The sequence below is a fragment of the Canis aureus genome, chromosome 29, assembly GCF_053574225.1.
Source record: "Canis aureus isolate CA01 chromosome 29, VMU_Caureus_v.1.0, whole genome shotgun sequence".
Lineage (NCBI taxonomy): Eukaryota > Metazoa > Chordata > Mammalia > Carnivora > Canidae > Canis > Canis aureus.
Window position 1 is genome coordinate 39809216 of NC_135639.1, and position 20600 is coordinate 39829815.

Consider the following 20600-nt stretch of genomic DNA (forward strand, 5'->3'; position numbering starts at 1 on the left):
CAAGAAGACATAAGACAGAAGAAGATGAAGGAGGATTTGGGCAAATTTCTTTAGACTGAAAAATGATTACATTTCCAAAGAGAAAGCTCTTCTTAATTAATGACGGAGAAGGGCTAGGTTATAGGGACAGATGAGCTCTATATCAAATTCTTGATTTTATTTCTTTTAAGACTTTAAAAATTCATTTATATGAGAGAGGGAGAGTGAGAGAGAGCAAGCACAAGCAGGAGTGGCAGAGGGAGAGGGAGAAGCAGGCTCCCCGCTGAGCAGGGAGCCTGGCATGGCCTCCATCCCAGGACCCTGAGATCATGACTTGAACTGAAGACAGATGCTTAACCAACCAACCCATTCAGGGGCCTAATTTTATTTTAAATGTTTATTTGAAAAGCACTCACAAGCTCAACACACACACACTCACACTGTACAAAGTAAAAATCCCACCACTGAAAACATTTACAATATGGAAGAAATGAAAGTCCTGCAGCCCTCCGCCCCCCAAGCCTACCATCCAGAGGTAACCCCGTGACATTTTCTGGTAATGCTGATTCATACCTCACTTAGCTCTGATTGAAACGGGAACACAGCCCCCTGGGCACAGGCATCTCCCAGGAGCACCGTGCACTGCAGTTTGTCTTAGCATCAAGTGCAATCTTGCCTTCCCTACCCTTCTGCTCCGGTCAGGGAGGGAAGGAGAGCAGAGAGCAGTGAGCATGGGTGGAAGGGTGGCTGGGGTGGCTCTGAGGGCACAAATACAGGCTGGGATGGGGCACATCAGGGGAGGGCAAGGCAGCTAGCTGCCTGGTGGAGCGCTTTCTCAACATAGGGGGAAGGTGGGGGAGTGGGGGAGTAGGGGGATGGAGGGTTGGGAGGCGCTGTAGAGCCTGAGGAGGGGCCACAGTTTTTGGAGCTGAAGTTGCTGTAGTGAATGCAGATAGGAGAGCTTGCAATTTTATTTCTTAGCAGAAAAAGTTACGGCAATGAAAATACTGTTCGAGGAGGAAGAAGCGTCCTGATTTACAATAGAATGCTTAGACAAACGTTTTCGTCACATGGGAAGAGGGTCAACATACAATGTTAAGTTAAAAAAAATAGACACATAATTGGGTACATACAATGTGATCCTGAGTTAGTGAAATCAATTTTTCTATATATCTATCTCTTTTTTAAAAAAAGATTATTTATTTATTAGAGAGAGAGAGAGAGGCAGAGACACAGGCAGAGGGAGAAGCAGGCTCCATGCAGGGAGCCCAACGTGGGACTCGATCCTGGGTCTCCAGGATCACACCCTGGATCGAAGGCGGTGCTAAACCACTAAGCCACCAGGGCTGCCCTATATATCTATCTCTTAATGAATAATCAGACATAAATAAAAGACACTCAAATTGAAAAATTCCAAAATGTTATCAAATTTATACTTTATCCTTACCTATATTTTTCCATTATACTGTAATGAAAATGTATTTCTCTTAAAGTGTTTCTATGAAAGCAGAATGCTACACCTATAATAAACTGGTCTTTGAGGAAGACAGACTAAATCTAGGTTACAAAAGACGTGTGAAACTGGCACCAGACACCAGGAGGAAAGTTTTTCAGCCTTGGGTTCACAGTGAAGAGGATTAAATATTTCCAGAGTCCCAAATGATTGTAATCTCTGAATAAAATCTGCTAAGTGAACCTTGGGCTGAAAATGAAAATTATATCCCCCATCTCCTCACATGCAAGAAAGAACTTGTACAAGTAGTTTCATTGCCTCACAGATGCCTTTGAAGTTCTGGGGGCAGAGTGTTTGAGGCCACCTGGAGTGATGGAAAGGATGGCTCCTCAGGTGCAGTGACGCCACAGGGAGCCGTGTGGCTGCCTGTGGGATGTGAGCTCCGAGCCATCCGGTGGTCCTGTGGAAGCCCTGAAAGCTCTTCTCTTGCACCAGGGCTCCCAGAGTCTTTTGTGAAGGAACCCATCTTTCTCCTATTTTTCCTACAAGGTGTGATGCCTTTTACCATGACCTCACATTTAACGTCATTAGATCAATACCTGCCTTTCTCTATAGCTAAGAATGTAGGCTATCATTGGGTGCGTAGGAGCTGAAAGTACAAAGAATATAATTTTGACACGGCTGATTTCTACACTGACCATAACTAAAATACTTCCTCAACTCTGCAGGGCTGTTTTCTTCCAGAGGGATAAGGAGCCTTCTGCCCTGGGCTCTTTCAGACCCTTTTCAGAACGGCTTGTTGGACTGGCTAATGCAGAAGAAGGCAGATGATTTTCTTGTTTTAAAGAATAACTGATGATTTGACTTTAGATACTTGCATCTGAACATTTAAAGTGATATTGCATTGGGAGCAAGAAATTAACCTGTAGAAATAGCCAGGGAGCAGGAAATCAATTTGTGGAAATAGCCACATTTCCAAATACCAACATTAACTTTTGGTTCAGATTTCCAAGGGCCACTATTCTCCCTCCCTGCTCCCCTTTCCCCCTAATCTTTAATTTTACCTGTTTCTAGCTCTTTTCTTACTATAGAATGGAATCTCAGATGCTTCTGGCAAACTCTGTATTATTAGTATGGGATGGCGCTTTGTTATTAGATTGCATTTTATTATTTCCTTCTCCTCAACATGTACCTGATATTAGAGGGCTTTCCCTATGGGTTGAGATTGAAAGATGCTGCAGATGATGTACTTTTATTATTTTTGTGGGCCCTGTTTCCTTGCAGCCAGGTGAGAGACACTATGCTGAGCAGGCTGAAGGACGGGCTGGCATTACCTTTGATTGCTAGAGCCCAGCATCCATGGCCTGGAGTGGCTGCTTTTGTTTGCTGCACAGAAGGGCCAGAGGCAGCTGCTGTTCTGTTGACTTCAGATGCCTGTTTGGATGAGATCAGTAGGCATTTAGGACAGCTATCCTGGCCTCTTCACACAGCGGGTCTAGTTTGCCATCACCTCCTAGGGAAAGAGATATAATTTTCTTTTGGCCAGTTTTTTTTTAAAGATTTTATTATTTATTCATGAGAGACACAGAGAGAGAGGCAGAGACAGGCAGAGGGAGAAGAAGGCTCCATGCAGGAGTCCTGATCCCAGGACCCCAGGATCATGACCTGAGCCAAAGGCAGATGCTCAACCGCTGGGCCTCTCAAGTGCCCTTCTTTTGGCCAGTTTTTGATACAATGTCATGTCTTAGAAGACATGTATGGGCTTCTACTAGAAGACAAGTCTCAAAGTACACAGGCATGTAAATTGTTAACTAGCCTTTAACGGAGTACTAGTGGATTGCAAAAGCTTTTATTTCTGAGTGGAGTGTGGTATGCATGATGCCAGCCTGCCAGGTGGGAAGGTCTCCAGGTCAAAGAGATCTCTAGAACATCACTAATAACGTCATGCACCGCTGGTTTAGAACTCTCATTGTCTTAGCGAGTCTAGGTAGAATAATCAAATGGAACAAAAGCTGTTTTGAAGGCAAATCATAATAAAACACACATTGTTAAAATGTGAAAAGAAAAAGAAAAACCCCAAAACTGTTACCCCGTAATTCCCATGATATCATTTGAAATCTAAGGCTAAAACTTCATTTTTCTTTCTGTCCTTCTTTCGTTCCCCGTGTCCTGGGGAGAAGTCCAGAGCAACAAGCACTTTATTCGGTGTGATTTAGGATATGTTCTTTCATGTAACACAGAGCACAGGGTTTTGAGTAAGAATTTAAGACTCAGAAAAAAATTCAACTTGAATCTGGGCATAACCCACTGGCCACTTCAACTCGAAATTGAGCATACCTCCAAGAGGAAAAATGCTGTTTGGGAGCAGCGCTGAGGGACTTACCAAACTCCAAATCTTTGATGTTACAGTGGAAAATGATTTCTTCATTTACCATGAGTTCAACCACATTCCAGTCTTCTATCTTCTCTAGGATGACTTTGTGTCCATCTCTGGCCAACACAGCTGGAAAAGATGGAGAGGGATGTGGGTAATGTGCGAACAGGCTCTAGATTAACCTAATATGTAGATGTCCTCATGGATGGAGCAGCTGGCTTATTCTCCAGTTGCTTCTGGCCGTGACTCAACTGCTGTGGTGGGTACCTACCTGGTGCTGGCCCAGATATGCCATCACTTTGGCTGGAAAGTGCAGCCAGGGACCTGAGTAATTCAGATTTTGGTTACAATCTGCCCCAGACCCATAGGATATATAAAAATAGGAGATGCCTCTAAGAAGAGTTTTTGAACTTTTCTTACAGAGAGGATACTCAATGTTGGAGGGCATGTGGGAAATCAAGTAACTTCTTATGCTGCAGGTAGAAATATAAATTGGTTATCAAATTTAGGTAATTTGGCAGTACATACCAAAAGCCTCAAAAGCCTCAAGAAAATTTAGAATTATAAAATGAACTCTGGCCTGGGAAATTGCACTTATAAAAAGCTTCTCCAGGAAAAAAATCAGAAATTCAGGCAGAGTTTGGTAACAAGATGTTCCTATCTGTAGCATTATAATAGAAAATACTTTGAATAACGTACTGTCCTAATCAGAAGAGGATGGTCAAGCAATTGATGATAGGTCCGTATGATGAGGTTTTATTCAAACATTTCAAAAAATGTTTATGAGTTTTTTAAATAGCAAGAAAAATATTTGTAACGTTAGCAAACAATTGAGGTACATATACAGTATCTATGAAAATACATTTTCAAACGAATTAAATTATGTATATGTCATAGGAAAAGAAAAAGAAATACTCAGTGGGTATCTCTCTGTGGCAATTCTATGTGAAACCTGTTTCTCTTTTTCTTTCAGCATTTTCCAGATTTTTTATAATAAAAAACAAAATGCTTTTTTTTTAAAATAAAAAGCTAATGAACTAAACTGTGGAAGCTGCATTTGATCTCTAGTGGAAGTGGTATCAAAAGTTGTTAGATGTATCCTCCATTGTGGAAATTCAGAAATATATGCATGTAAGAGAAATGATTTGCATTGAACATCATGGAGTTCTGTTTTCTCTAAAATGTCTCTCTCTCTCCAGTTTTTTTAATATGTTTACCCTGCAATATTAGTGATGGAGTTGGTGTGCCAAATCACCATCTTTGGCGGTCTTCATACATTGGTGAGAATTATGGTTAGGATGCGAAGAGGAATCAGAGGAAGGTTATGTTTTTTTTTTTTTTTTTAAGTCTTAGCATTTCAATCAGTCTTACGTGCAGAAAAGCAGACAGTTATGTCAGTTAATTGCATTTAATTAGAGACAATTGCTGTTTCAAAATGTTGACGTGTCCACTTCTTCATCTTTCAATCAGTTCAAGAACATCCAGCCCCAACTGTGAACATTTTAATTGCGTGATTTTAATTTCACTTCTAAAAGGAACTTCAGAGAGTAACTCAGTGAGGATCTCCATTAACAAGATAGCACTCCTCAGGCACCAGTGGTGGCCCTAATTGACCCTGCACCAGCTAATGCCTCTCTCAATGGGACACCCGCATCTTTTCTTTTGACATATTTATGTTATTGTTTCCTATTTAAGTGTCTTGTCTTAAAACATCTTTGGAGGAAGGCACTCAGCTTGGACCAATGACTTGTTTAAATGAAGCAGTCCATGCAGTTTGGGATGGCCAGTGGATAGTCTAAGAAACATAAAGGCAGCCTATAGGAGGAGATTTCTGGGGATCATACACCCTCTCAGTGGAACCCCCTCTGGAGTGGGGACATGTAGCTCCAGAGGGAAAAGCTACAAGTGAGTGGGTAGGAGGCAATTTGGCCTCCAGGACCTTTTTGCATTGTTAGAAGATGTTCCTGGGAAATGTACTTCAATGTGATAGGAAAAAATCAGGAACAAAACAGCTTCTCCATTCCCACCCTATCTCTGGAGACACGGTATTACCTCTATCCTTCTAACACACAACACCCACTCTCTAAGGCCTGGGAGTTCTGGAGAGAAGGAGGTATAGGCTCTGTGTGGAGCTGCTCACTGTGACTGCAGTGTAAGTGAGGAGGGGTTCTGCAGAAGGAGCCCCTAAGAAGGTGTGCACCCCACAGCCCACCATGGTGTTTTCTTTCCCTACAAGGCAGGGCTCTGTCTGATGGAGTCTCATGGAGCACCTGGGTTTGGGGTTTGTTTTATGAGAACAGCAGCACTCTTTTATGGCAAAGAATATCTAAGAAACAGGATTTGATTCACCAAATAGCCTACCCTATAGAAATCAGTGATGCCAAATGATGAGAATCTGTCTTATCCTGAAGCCAATGAAGCCTGACAAGAAGCAACCCTCTTAAGAGAACATATCACTCCTCACTTCACCTTCTATATAAAACATGGGGTCTCAGGGCCTTTAAGGGTACATGTCTCCCTCAGTGACCACAATCCCCCCACCCCTGCCCAGTGTGCCCAGTGTTAATATAGCTTGTTAAATAAACAAGCTCAATTTAATGGTGCTGGGCACCTCCAATGACTCTTTTGGACACTGAGTGACCTAAGTCTGATTCTTATTAAAGTGATGAGCCACTTCAGAGTCCGTGTCATATATTCACCCTTAGGAAGCCTGTCCCCTTCTCATCAGCCCAGGATGTATTGAGCCCAGCTATAGGGTGGTCAGGGCAGGCTTAAGGGATCAAACTTAAGCACCAGAATTCCTCTTGCAGCTCATCCAAATGCCACCTCTCTACATGGAGGACCCATTTTTTTCCCTAGGAGCTGCTATGGGGTTGTCTATTCAAAGAAAGGTCAGATAAATATACTCCATGCAACAAAGTCTTTCCAACGGCAGTGGCTAAACTCCAGCATAAATCAACCAGAAGCTGTAAGGCCACCTGCAGAATGCCTGCCTCTTTGAAGTGGCACCTCATTCTTCAAGGGGGATCAGGGTAAACTGAAGGAACACGGAAAAGCCTCCCTGTTCTCAGTGCTGGCGGAATTGTGCACCATCTGGGAGAGATTTAAATGCTGCTAGTCAGGAAGTGAAGGCAAACGGACAGACGGGCAACTCCCCCTCCTCCGCGCTAGGCACAGTTGCAATGCTGATGACCATAACGTGTGCGGCTAATGCATAGCTAGGATGAGAGTGGTACAGGGAGCATCTTAGCTAAATAAGGGTGGATCCTATTTTTATGGGGTCGGATTCAATCCCTTTTAGTTCCTTTTAGCAGCAGGTTATTTGGCAGACTTCATTAGGGACAGCAGAGCAGGAGCAACCATGGCCAGGGAATTACTTAAGACTTGTTGTTTAGCATTAGTTTAATTTCAACAATATTGAGGCCATAGTAGACACATTTTTGCTGAACCATTATAATTTGTCATTAATAAAGAAAGAATAATTTTCAGATTTTTTTCTTTCAATTTTCAGGTTTCTTAAGGCACAGTAAGTTCAGGAAATATCAGACAAATTTCCAAAGCCAGCAGGGCTTCAGGAAGTGATAAAGGGCTATGATTTTCAAAGAATTCAGATGCAGATTTTACAGAGGAGGATCTGCAAATGCACCACTCTGTGCTTGGTGTGATGTTAGTATGGACTCTAAAGTGGCAGGGAGGAGGGGAGTAGGAGACTGAGAAGGGGGTGCAGATACTTCCCGCTTAGCTTTTGTTAATACCTTAGCATTTGTCACCAGTGCTCAGTAAGTGTTGGCTGCTGGTATTATATGAACTATCATTCAGGGATACACTAACTTTAAAAATCAACCACCTGCTGATACCTTGCAATGCTCTTCTCCTTCCCCCATAAAAATTCTCCCCTTGATCTTCTCAAGATACTCTTTCCCCTCCCCTACTGTGGGAAGAGCAGCATGTGCCCCTGCCTTCCTCATCTCTCCCTGCTTCTTTACCTCTTGCGGATTGAAGCTCCAGCCCACCTTCTCTTGACCCTGTGCTCTCTGAGGTGGAGCGCCATCAGCACGGTCAGTGGCTCACTCAGTTCTCCCCACCCCTCTTAGTAGATCGACACTCTGACTTATCTCCTTTCTTACTTCTTTAAAATACTTTTGCTGGTTAAACAACAACGACAACAATCCCAAACTATTTTAAACTCTAAAATTTTATCAGATTATAAAGGTAATGCAGACCCACGAGTGTTTAAAAACCTTGAAATTATAGGACAAAGATTTTAAATCACCAGGAATTCATCCCCCTCCTTTCTTTGCTGTTTTTAGTGGAAGTGTAGGCACTGTAGGCAGAATTCAGAAACACACCCCCTTCCCTTACCTCTAGCTGTGGTGATCCAGCCCTTTCAATACACATGGACCTGCTGCCCTACATTTATATGGGATGGATATACTGATGTGGGAACCAAAGGCAGAAGAGAAATTATTAAATTTCCTTGCTACCCACAGCCCATTCACAAATCTTTGAAACAGGCAGAGTGACCTTCCTCTAGGGACTCAACTGCCTCCGTGTTAATACCTTGCCTAGAGCAAAAGGCAATCTTAGCCCGACCCCCCAGAATCCTGTAAGTCTACTTTAACATACAAAAATTCCTTTAGAGGGACACCTGGGTGACCCAGTTGTTGAGTGAGCATCTGCCTTTGGCTCAGGGCGTGATCCAGGAGTCCTGGGATGGAGTCCCAAATAGGGCTCCTTGGATGCTCCTTGCAGGGAGCCTGCTTCTCCTGTCTGCCTCTCTCTCTCTCTCTCTGCCTCTCTCTGTGTCTCTCATGAATAAATAAATTAAATATTTTTAAAAATTCCTTTAGAAATTTCCTTTATCTCTACTCCCCAAGATATATTTTGACAATCCTCCTCCAATATATGACCCACCAATATACATCTAAAGGGTCTCATGACTAAGGTTTTATTAGAAGGTAATAAATGACCTTTTCCCAACAATAGCTAGCCCCCTGAAGGTCCTGGAAACCTTGCTTCCAAAATTCCTTAGATACTTAGGCTATCCCCAATCCCCTTCCAACTTGAAGGTGTATAATGGGCCATTCCTCATGACCTCAGGGCAACTCTTTCTGCCCTTGGGTCCTGTCCCCATTCTTTAATAAAATCACCTTTTTGCACCAAAGACATCTCAAGAATTCTTTCTTGGCTGTCAGCTTTGAATTCTAAAGTCTTTTCCTACATCACATACTACAATTTATTCAGAGAAAGGACTGGTTGTTTTCAATTCTTCATTATCAGCAAGAACATTGCAGAAAACATTCCTGGGATGCCTCCATGTACACGTGTGAGTCTATCTATTTATCTATCTATCATCTATCATATATATATATATATGATAAAGATTCAGCAATGGAATAGCTGGATTCTATAGTATATGGTTAAATTTTAAGACACAGCCGAGTTGCTCTCTAAAGTTTCTGTGCCATTTTACCTTCTCATCGCCAGTCTTTTTTTCTTATTATTATTACAGTATTTGTTTGTCTTATTATTTTTCTTATTTTATTTTATTATTATTAATACAGTATTTATTTGTCTTTCCTCTGTCAAACCCTGAGCCAACCACTTTCCCCAGGCTGCCTGGGGAGGTATAGGAAAAGGAACATACAGGGCATACAGGGCAGACAAGACATGGGAGAAAGACCTATGGGAAGTGGAGACGACTCCTTCACATGGCGAAGAGGATGAGAAAGGCCACCATCAGGCAAAAGAGCCCCATGGCCTCCGAGAGGGCAAAGCCCAGAATGGCGTAGGAGAAGAGCTGTTGCTTCAGAGAGGGATTCCTGGCATAACCAATGATGAGGCTCCCAAACACAGTCCCAATTCCAGCCCCAGAGCCAGCCACCCCTACAGTGGCAGCCCCAGCCCCAATGAACTTGGCTGCCGTGTCAATGTCCCTTGAAATGGCGCTGGTTTGGAAGCTGTGGCTAGGAATAAGTGAGGTCAGGGGATGTGGGGCTGTCAGGCTGCTGAGGCTCTTATCTGTCAGTGTCTCTGGTGGTTTTAGCACCACTGCAGACAGTGATCGGCTCAACAGCTGAGAGGTGCTCCGGACCAAGAAGGGGGTGGAGACGAACTTTGCACAGGCCTACATTTTCAGGGGATGAGGGGCTGTAGCAGGAGAGCTGCTCCCAGAGCGGAGACGACCGAGAGGCTCATCGCCAGTCTTTGAAGACTATTTTTTTCTATGTCCTTCATCAACCATGAATTCATCTTTTTCTAGAAATGACTCCTACTTAACAGTTTGGTGCCCATTAGCCATTTTCTTTTTGAAATCTTCATTTCACTGGGTGAAATGCCTCTGGGTTCTCTCCTACCTCTGTGTCTCCCAGAGGGGCCACTACCAAGGTCCTGCTGTCTTCCAATTCTGTCTTTCCTTGCTTTCTCCTAAAGTCTCACCTCCTGTGGATCCAGTGTTCAGCTCTATTCAGGTTTAACTAATGTTTATCAACCCTTAAGATAGACCTGGCACAGGGGAGCCTGGGTGGCTGAGTCAGTTAAGTATCCAACTCTTGGTTTCAGACCAGGTCATGATCTCAGGGTCCTGAGACTAAGACCCAGGACTTAGGCTCTGCACTCAGCAGGAAGTCTGCCTGCCCCTCTCCCTCCCCTCTGTACCTCCCCCTGCTTATGCACACCTGCATAAGTGCTCTCTCTCTCCAAAATAAATAAAATCTAACAAACAAACAAATTGGCACAGTCCTGGACCCGGGGACACAGCAGAGAATAGACCAGACAAGAATGCCTGCTTCCCTGAAGTATACATCCAGGAGAAGAGAAGGATAACGAGGTAAATCTGTGAAGTGTATGTTTCGCCTAGAAAAAGATAAATTCATGATGGATGAGAGTATAGAAAAAGAGTGTGCTCAAATGTATGAGTACTAAGAAGAATTAGACAGAATTCTATGAGTACTAAGAAGAATTAGACAGAATTAGTACTAAGAAGAAATAGACAAGGAAGGAAGGGAGACAGGGAAAAGGGAGGCAGAGGGAGGTGTTGACATTTTCAATGGGTTTCCTCAAGGAGCGCCTGTGGACGAAGGTCACTTTTGAGAAACACCTCCGTGCCATGTTGTGAGAGAGTGAAGAGTGAGGGCCAGGCAGGAATCTGGAGAAAGAGCATTCCATGTGGAGAACTGCCAAGCCCTGAGGTCAAAGTACACCAGGGGTGTTCAAAGGCCAGGGAGAAGGCCATTGTGGCCTCAGTGGAGTGAGTGAGGGGCAGGAGTGGGTTGTGGTGGAGGAAATGAGGTTAGGGAGGACACCAGGAGCCTGAGGGGCCAGTGTAAGGCCTTGGCTTCTCCTTTGAAGGAGCTAGGAGTTGCCAGGATGTTCTTGGAGGCACAAGCCATGCTCTGACTCAGTTTAAAGGTATCACCTGGCGTTGGTGCTGAGGACAGACTGAAGGGGACAAAGGTGATCACAAGGAGCTCAGTGAGGAGGTCCAGGCAGGATATGATGGTGGCTGTGATGATGTGAGGCAGAAGAAGCACAAAAAGACACCTGCGACACGAACAGACATTTCTCCAAAGAAGACTTACACATGGCCAACAGACACATTAAAACATACTCAGCCTCGCTCAGCATCAGGGAAATACAAATCAAAACCACAATGAGATACCATCTCACACTGGTCAGAATGCCTAAAATGAACAACTCAGGAAACAACAGATATTGGTGAAGATGTGGAGAAAGGGGAACCTTTTATACTGTGGGGGGAATTCAAGTTGGTACAGCCAGTCTGGAAAATAGTATGGAGTTTCCTCAAAAAGTTAAAAGTAGAGCTACCCTACAATCCAGCAATTGCACTACTGGGTATTTACCCCGAAGATACTAATGTAGTGATGGGAAGCGGCACCTGCACCACAATGTTTATAGCAGCAATGTCCACAATAGGCAAATTATGGAAAGAGCCCGGATTTCCATCGACAGATGAATGGATAAAAGAAGATGCAATATATATAGACAATATATACTCAGTCATCAAAAAGAATGAAATCTTGCCATTTGCAACAACACGAATGGAACTAGAGGGTATCATGCTGAGCAAAATAAGTCAGTTGGGAAAAACAATTACCATATGACCTCGCTTGTATGTGGAATTTAAAAAACAAAACAGATGAACATGGGGGAGGGAAGGAAAAATAAAAGAAGATGAAAACGGAGAGGGAGACTTAACTCTAGGAAGCAAACTGAGGGTTGCTGGAAGAGAGATGGGGGAATGAGGTAACTGAGTGATGGGCATTAAAGAGGGCACGTGATGTAATGAACACTTGGGTATTGTATGCAACTGATGAATCACTAAATTCTACCCCTGAAACTAATAAACACTATGTGTTAAGTAAATAGAATTCAAATAATTTTATTTTTTTTTAAAAAAGAAAGAAGCCTGTGAGCTTTTTGGCTTGCGTAATTGAAAAAATGGAGCTGTGTGCACTGAGATGGGAAGAATGCAGGATGGGCTGGGGTGGGCTGGGTATGAGGAGGCCAGTTTAGAAATTTTGGACATACTAGTCTGAGATGCCTACTAACTAGCCCAATGACAATGAGAGGTCCTGTTTGGAGAGAGAAATTTGTATCATCCACTGGTAGGTCACAAGTACTTCTGACTCAGGTAGTCTTTGTCTTTCCCTTGAACTTCAGGACATAATTTCTTTTTTTTTTTTTTTAAGATTTTATTTATTTATTCATGAGAGACAGAGAGAGAGAGAGAGACAGACAGACAGACAGACACAGACACAGACAGAGGGAGAAGCAGGCTCCATTGAGGGAGCCTGATGTGTGATTCAGTCCTGGGACTCCAGGATCACACCCTGGGTCAAAGGCAGGCACTAAACCGCTGAGCCACCCAGGGATCCCCTAGGTGGGGATCTAATCTAGAGATTCTAATCTCTTAATATTTCTTTTTAAAAAAATATTTTATTTATTTATTTGAGAGAGAGAGAATACCCAAGTGGGAGGAGCAGCAGAAGGAGTGGGAGAAGCAGACTCCCCGCTGAGCAGGGAGCCTGGCATGGCCTCCATCCAGGACCATGAGATCATGATCTGAGCCGAAGGCAGACACTTAACTGGCTGAGCCACCAAGCACCCCAATTTCTTGATACTTCTCAATAATTCATCTTCTTTCACTTCCCCTACCCAAATCTCTTCCTTTAGAATTGGCCTCTTAGGGCACATCCTTTATCTCATCATTCTTTAGCTCAAGATATGTTGCTGGCTCCCTGTTGTCAAGGGTAAAACAGGCCTGACTCATTACATAGCATCCTTCAGCCAGACCTGACTGCTTGCTGCTCTCCAGTGTGCCCCAGGCTGCTCCCTCATCCCCTTCCTAGTAATATGCCTGTCCTGCAATAATAAGAAATAATGTTTGTTGAGCATTTACTATGTGAAGGAATAGTATTTAGGACTCTGTGTGCATTTTTCATTAGAATCTCACATCAGGGAGGTAGGGTTCTGCTCCCATTTTGCCAGTAAGTAAACTGAGGCTCAGAAAGGTAAATAACTTGATCTTGACTTCGGCCACACAGCTACTAAATGGTGGAGAAAATTCAAAACTACATTGGTTGGACTTCAGAGTCCTTGTGCTTAATCTCTGCTCTGCCAAGAGTGCCGAGAAGGCAAGTAGGAGACAAGTGACCAAAGGTGACCAGTTGAGTCAATGGGATTTGTGAACAAACTAGATGGGAAGTCCCCCCAGCCTCAATATTTGTAAATTATAAATTGTACATTACAACAAAGTCCTTATGCATTCTCCTTTAATACAATGCTTGGTATGTAAATGATCTAATTGAACTCAGTCATGCTGATTATGGCAAGAAACACTTAAAAAGCATCTGCAGACATCAGCAAAATGATGGAGCAGGCACTCCAAACTCCCATTCCTTCGCAGAGACATTAACAGAACAACCTGAAACTGTGAGAAGCCACTTTGTCAGAATTCTGGAAAATAGAGTTGGCAAAAAGAGTAAAGGCAATTTTAAAGTAGTAAGAAAACTTTGTGGCACCTTAACTTGCCTCATCCCCAGCTTGCTGACAGCCTTGAAGACAGTGGCCCCTGTCCCCCATGTGGGCCCTGGTTCCTGTGTCTAAAGGGATTTGTTTGCAAATTCCTGTGTTTGTGCGGCACTGTCTGGGGGCTACCTGAGGGACTGGTACAAGGCCCTTGTCTCTGTTTCACCTGATGCAGAGCTCACACAGGGTGGAAAAGCCGTGTGTAGCATGAGGGCAAATGAAAAATGCATAGCTGTCTGGGCAAAAGCCTGTTGAGACATACAATAAACCTCATGAAGCCTGAAAAAGAAAGCCGATGAGAAGGTTGCATTGGGAAATTAGAGCATTTAAAAGCACTGAAGACTCAAACCTGGGTTCTGTTCTCATTCCCTTTGTCGTCCCCAGATCCATGACTCAGACCTTTCTATCTCTAGCTCAGACTTTTTCTCTGAACTCTAGAACTGTGGAGCTCAGTACACCTCCATGTATGTAGCTGAAAACACATGGAGTTTGATATGGCCAAAAAGGAACATGTTCTTCCAAATTGCAGTCCATCCGTGGTGTTGTCAGTTTTAGTGTAGAGTACTTCCACACATCAGCACTTCACTCAAGCCAGACGCAGACTGGATCCGGACATCCGGAGGATGTCCTCCTGACCCTTGCTTCCCACCTCCAACATCTTAGGAAGTACCATTGCTTTTACTTGAATCCACCCCCTCGATGGCTGGTCCAGACTACTCTCATCTCTCCCCTGGAGCGCCCCAAAGCCTCTTGACTTGTCTCTTTGCTTCCATTCTTGGTCCCTTCTGATCTGTTCTCCTCACGGCAGCCAGTTTCAGCCCCCCTGCTAGAAACTTTCATATGGCCCTGCAGGATCTGTCCCTGCCATTTTGGTCTCATCCTCCCAACAGTTAAACAAATACGTCACTTGCCCATGCTTCTGGCCTTTGCAGCTCCTCTGTCTGTCATGTTCTTCCTTCTCCTTACCTGGTTATTTTCTCCTTACTCGTTAAAGTTCAACTCCAGTGAATAAACCTTTCCAGACTTCCCCCTCTCCCCTCTAATTATGACCAGTGACTGGTCCCACTATGCTTACGTTCTTCTGTTGGAGGCCTGGCACCACTGTCAACTAGTAGTCAGCAATGAGAAGGTCACTTTAAGGACATGTATCTTTGTTCACCAGTGAGTCCTTGGTACCTGGAAGAATGTCCAACACATATTAGGTGCTCAGGAAAGGTTTGTTGCACAATTGAATGCTGAAGGTAAGGACTCTCCACCATTTTCCAGCCATATGACCTTGGAAAAGTCACTTAATATTCTTGATTTTCAGTTTCCCAATGTATAAAGCTGGGTACATAAGCCATCCCACCCAAAGAACTTGTGTAAACTGCCTGTTTCCCCAGTGGGAAGACTTTCCAGAGGTTAAGGCACTCGGTCTGGGTCTGAGGAGGGAGGAGGTATGGGCCGAGAGCATAGCTTGCACTGGTGCTCAGGGGCTGGGGTGCACCCGGGCGCATGCAGGTGGGTGGCCTCTGGCTCTCGGCTGCCCACCTTGCAGGCCCTCTAGGCGGAAGAGGTGGTACTCCACAGGCAGCCCGACCGCGCTGTATGGCCCGTAGCGCACGATGACCACGGCGTCCTTCGGCATGGCCCGCCGCCAGCGTGGGCTAAGGCGCAACACACACTGCCTGGCAACCGGCGACAGGCCCTTGGGAGTGGGTGCAGCCCCGCGGGGTGGGCGGGGCCAGGGCGGGAAGGGGTGGGGCTTGAGGAGCCTTGTCCCCTGCTGAGCGCAGGGAGGTCCCTTCCCGGGTACCTGTACTGCCACCACTACCAAGTGCAAGAAACGGGTGGTGGTAGTCGGAGGCGACTTGCTTTCTCACCCTCACAGTCAGGTAAACAGGACATTTCTGCCCGGTAGGGCAAGTATCAATGATAGATAACAATAGCCAACATTTATAGCCGGTTACAGAAATTATGTATCAGATGACATGCTGAATACTTTCCATGTATTATCTCATTTCATTATTTTACCATCCTTATGAAGGAGGTTGTATTTCGTACTTTGTATTTACAAAACTGTGGATCAGAGGGGCCGCGTAACCTTCCCAGGTAAGCCACAGGTGTAGGATAGATCGGAAACTCTTGTAAGGTGCCTGTGTACAGACTTTTTTGAAAAATCTTTTTTTATTTGAGAGAGCATGACCAGCAGGAAGAGTGCCAGAGGGAGTGGGAGAAGCCAACTCCTTGCTAGCTTGGAGCCCAACGCCAGGCTCCACCCTCGGCTCCATCTCAGAACTCTGACATCAGGACCTGAGCAGACCGAGTCCCTATTGGTTTCTTTTTATTTATCTTGCCTTGGATTTGCTGAGATTCATGAAACGAATTTAAGTCCTTCTGTTTTTGGAAAAATGTGAGTCATTATCTCTTCACATGTTGCTTCTGGTTGTATTTTCTCACTTTTCAGGGACATCAGATAAATATGTGTTAGACCTTCTGACTATATTCTTTATGTCTCCTCTGTGTTTTTCCTCTTTTCATTCTTCTTTTGCATTGTATGTATATATGTGTGCATACATTCATTCGTTTTTACATGTAATCTAGTTTGATAATTTTCTCTGTAGCCATGTCTAAACTGCTATTAAAGCCATCAATATGGTTGGGTTTTTTTCGGGTATTAATTTTTTAATTCTAGAATTTAGTTTGATCCTTTTTCAAATCTGCCATGCCATCTTCTATAGTTTTTGATTTCTTGCTGAGTTTTTAGGTTTGAGGTTATCTTCTTGATCATAGTAAAGATACTTATTTTATAGTCTGCTTGAGAATTCACTATCTGGAGACCCCATGTGTCTTTTTCTGTTGTTATTTCTGCTGGTGTCTGCTTATTTTGTCTATAGTTCTTGGTTTATTTTAATTGTGTACTGGATGGACATTGCCTTACAAAAAATTCTTTGTAGGAACAATTTGAGGCCAAGGGTGATGTTATCTTTCTCAATAGAAGACCCCCCCCACCCCACCGTCCCACTGCTTGCCAGTTCCTGGTAACACCAGCAAGCCAGGATTATTTTAATAGATTATCTTAATACAGTTTCAGGGATTGAGATTATCTGAGCCATCCAGATGGCTTGAAACTGGGCTGCAGTCTATGAGGAGGTTGATTCATTTGTATTTTATCCTCATTCCTAGCCCCAAAGAGGGTGGTGGCTTGCCAGGACTCCCCCTGGGTAGTGCTGGAGTCCCATTTTTGTATGCCTAACCCCGCAAAGACTCAAAATTGCATCTTATCTTCTAGGTTGTTTATTCAAGATCACTAGATAGCCCCAGAGTAAAAGCATCGCCAGTGTTATGCTTACTTACTCTCATCCTTTCTCTGATATTGATCTAGTTGGCTCTTTTAGGATTTTTAAAAAAGATTTTATTTATTTACTCATGAGAGAGGCAGAGAGAGGGAGGCAGAGACACAGATTGAAGATTGGAGATTGAATCTAGAGATCACTTTGGGGAAAATTAACATCTTTCTGAGGCCTTCATATTCATGACCTTGAAGAACCTCTCCTTTATTTAGATCTTCTTCAGTGTCTTTCAATACAGTTTATAATTATCTGTGTATAGGTCTTCATGTCTTTTGCTAGATTTATTGCTAGGTTCTATTATAAATCATGTATTTTGTATTGTGATTTTATTGTTTGCCACTGGTGTATAGAATAAAATTGACTTTTATATATTGATTTTATATGTGACTTTGATCTTTTTAATTGATTTCTGTTATGGTATATAGTGCATGTTTTATGCAGATGTTCTATGTCAAGCTGATTTCTAATTCCTTTTATAATGAGTTTTTTAAAAAAATTCTGAATGACTGTTGAATTTTACTTAATGCATTTTCATGATCTCTTAGAGCAGTCCTATATTTTTATTCTTTAAGCTGTTCATGAGTAAATGACATTTAGCTATTTTCTTTTTTTTTAAGCTATTATTTTAATTTCAGTTACTTAACATACAGTGTCATATTAGTTTCAGGTGTACAATATAGTGATTCATCATTTCCATACATCACAGTGCTCGTTACCTTCTACTATTAAACTACTATTAATACTAGCTACTGTTAAACCTGACTTAGTGGTGGGTGTATTATGTTTTTTATATACTGTTAGAATCTGTTTGCTACTGTTTCATTTAGGATTTCTGGATATTTATGCGTGAGTAAAATGGATCTTTAGTTTTTCTTTTTTTTTTTTTAATTTTTACTTATTTATGATAGTTACACAGAGAGAGAGAGAGAGAGAGAGGCAGAGACATAGGCAGAGGGAGAAGCAGGCTCCATGCACCGGGAGCCCGACGTGGGATTCGATCCTGGGTTTCCAGGATCACGCCCTGGGCCAAAGGCAGGCGCCAAACCTCTGCGTCACCCAGGGATCCCATCTTTTTTTTTTTTTTTAAGGATTTTATTAGTTTATTTATGAGAGACACAAAGAGAGAGGCAGAGACACAGGCAGAGGGAGAAGTAGGCTCTTTGTGGGGAGCCTGATATGGGACTTGATCCCAGGACCCCAGGATCACGACCTGAGCCAAAGGCAGACACTCAATCACTGAGCCACCCAGGTGCCCCAAGTTTTTCATTTTGGATTTCCAAATCTGATTTGGATATTAAAGTTATACTAGCTTCAGAGAATAATAAATAAAGGAGTATATGCAAGAGGGAATATCCCCTTGTTGATTTTTATACACAATTGAAATCACCACTTCTTTGAATGTTTTCAAGGGTATGTCTACAAAATTTTACATTCCCTCCCTTCGTTCTTTCCTAAGTGGGAAGATTTTAAACTAGTGCTTCAGTTCATTTAAGATTTATAAGACGGTCCAGAAATTTTATTTCTTCTTTCATTAGTTTTAGTAAGTTATATTTTCCTAAGAATTTTTATCTAAGTTTTCAAATTTATTGTTATGAAGTAGTTGATATATTCTCTGGTTATCATTATAATGTCTACTGTAGTTGTATCGACTTTTTATTCATTATACTATTTATTTCAGAATTTCTCTCTTTTTTAAATTGGTTTTACCAGAGGCTTGTCTATTTTGTTATTCTTTTTCAAAGAACCAACTTTAAAAAAATATATTTATCACATTACATTTTAGTTATGAGTTTATCAATATCCCCTTAGATTGGAGGCTCCTTGAAAGCCAGGGACTGTCACATTTTGCCTGGAAATAGGTAACAAATTATTTGCTAAATGAATAATGAACAATATTTTTATTCAAATAATATGTATTTATCCATTATTTCTGAGGGTTAAATCTCTAAATAGTCTATAAGCTGATTTAAAAATACTCAAATTCAAAGAAGAGACTTATACCAAAGCTTTGTTTTAGCCTGTGCTAAATCATTTTTAAAATTTGTAGCTTTGGGGCATTTTATTATAAAAACCTGACACTTGTACACATAAACTAACAAGAACTTAAAATTCATCACACATTTACTTCATTTTTTAGCTTGGCCTTTGGGTAAATCTTTAGCTTCAGTGATTTTGGCTGCTATATAAGGAGATCCTCCCTTTTCTGGGTGACTTAAAAGCATAATTCATCAATGAACATCTTCTATTTTTCCTTTATTGGCTGTAAGGCTTATGTCTAGTATCAATGCTGCTTCTTGTTTTGTCATTTTGGGTTCAAATTCATCTCTATCATAGCCATCACTGAAGGCAGATTTTGATAGATTTTGAAAAACTTGTTTTATTTGAGGCTCCATTTGTTTTATGGCTTGCAAAACATAATGCTCTGCAAATCCTGCAGTAGCAACAGTCAATCCAACTGCTACCACTGTACAGGCCATGTCTCTGGCTCGGCTCCCCAGCCTCCACCGTGTGCACTGTCAAAGAACCCATGTTTCTTTTGTTTAGCTTCTCTCTTATGTTTTATTTTCCCTTTCATTGATATTTGTCTTATTACTTTCTTCGAGTTTACTGTTCTTTCTACTTTTTTTGAGTTTACCATAGGACTCTTTCACTTGCTTCGTAAGTTATACTTACCTCATCAATTTTTAGTCTATCTTCTTTTCTGATGTATTTTAAGGTAAATTTTTTCCTCAAAGCATCAGTTTTGCTCTATCCCAGAGGTTTTGATATCAGGTAACTTTATTATCATTCTGATTGAAGTGTATCTAAATTTCCAAATTTCCAGCATTATTTCTTTTTTGACCCAAGAATTTTAGAATAATGTAGTTCTTTGATTCTGGAATATCCCTAATGATTTTCTCACCGAATAATGCTCTCCCCCTATTCTCTATTATCTCTTCTTCCTGAACTTTTACATGTATCTTCCCTGTATTTTTATTTTGTTATAATGATCAATTTTACAGCTTCTCTATGAGTCATCTATTCTCTCCAGCCTTTGTGATATTGATTCTCCTATTTGTCTTATCTGCTGCTTTACTTAATACACACCTGTGAGTCATTTCTTGTGCTACTTGTATTTTTTGACCATGGGTTCATCTTCCATAGAGTGTTTTCCCTCTCTGGGTGTTTGGTGTTTCCAGGGTTGTGGAAAGTGGTGGTTTTCTGTTTGATTCTGCTGAGGCCCTTCGAATCTTACTGATTTTTTTTTTAAACCATTGGCTTAGAATTCTTGCTTTACAAATAAGTTGTATAAACCCAGATTCCACATCTACATATGGCACAAATTTATAAATTTATTCTTCCAAACTTCCCTGGGCTGATGGGAAGAGTATTTCCAGTCTCTTTTTAGGATTGGGACACCTCTATGAGGGTC

The 20600-nt window shown here is 42.2% G+C and overlaps 1 protein-coding gene and 2 pseudogenes across 2 annotated transcripts; all 3 read right to left on the bottom strand.

The window, feature by feature from the left end:
• Positions 1 to 2577: 2577 nt before the first annotated feature.
• Positions 2578 to 15523, bottom strand: C29H10orf53 (chromosome 29 C10orf53 homolog). 2 transcript variants are annotated; one of them, XM_077878599.1, is made up of 3 exons: positions 15387 to 15523; positions 3816 to 3935; positions 2578 to 2866 (listed from the first exon to the last, which is right to left on the bottom strand). In XM_077878599.1, the coding sequence occupies exons 1-3, from the start codon at positions 15481 to 15483 to the stop codon at positions 2859 to 2861; spliced, it is 225 nt and encodes a 74-aa protein (XP_077734725.1). In that variant the 5' UTR covers positions 15484 to 15523; the 3' UTR covers positions 2578 to 2858. The 2 variants fall into 2 exon arrangements, with proteins under 2 accessions (XP_077734725.1, XP_077734724.1); XM_077878598.1 differs by having other exon boundaries at positions 2578 to 2945; positions 15387 to 15516.
• Positions 9352 to 9939, bottom strand: LOC144300875 (ATP synthase F(0) complex subunit C2, mitochondrial pseudogene; annotated as a pseudogene).
• A 3725-nt stretch (positions 15524 to 19248) lies between the features above and the next one.
• On the bottom strand, positions 19249 to 19692 carry LOC144300876 (mitochondrial import inner membrane translocase subunit TIM14 pseudogene; annotated as a pseudogene).
• Between the last annotated feature and the right edge of the window lie 908 nt (positions 19693 to 20600).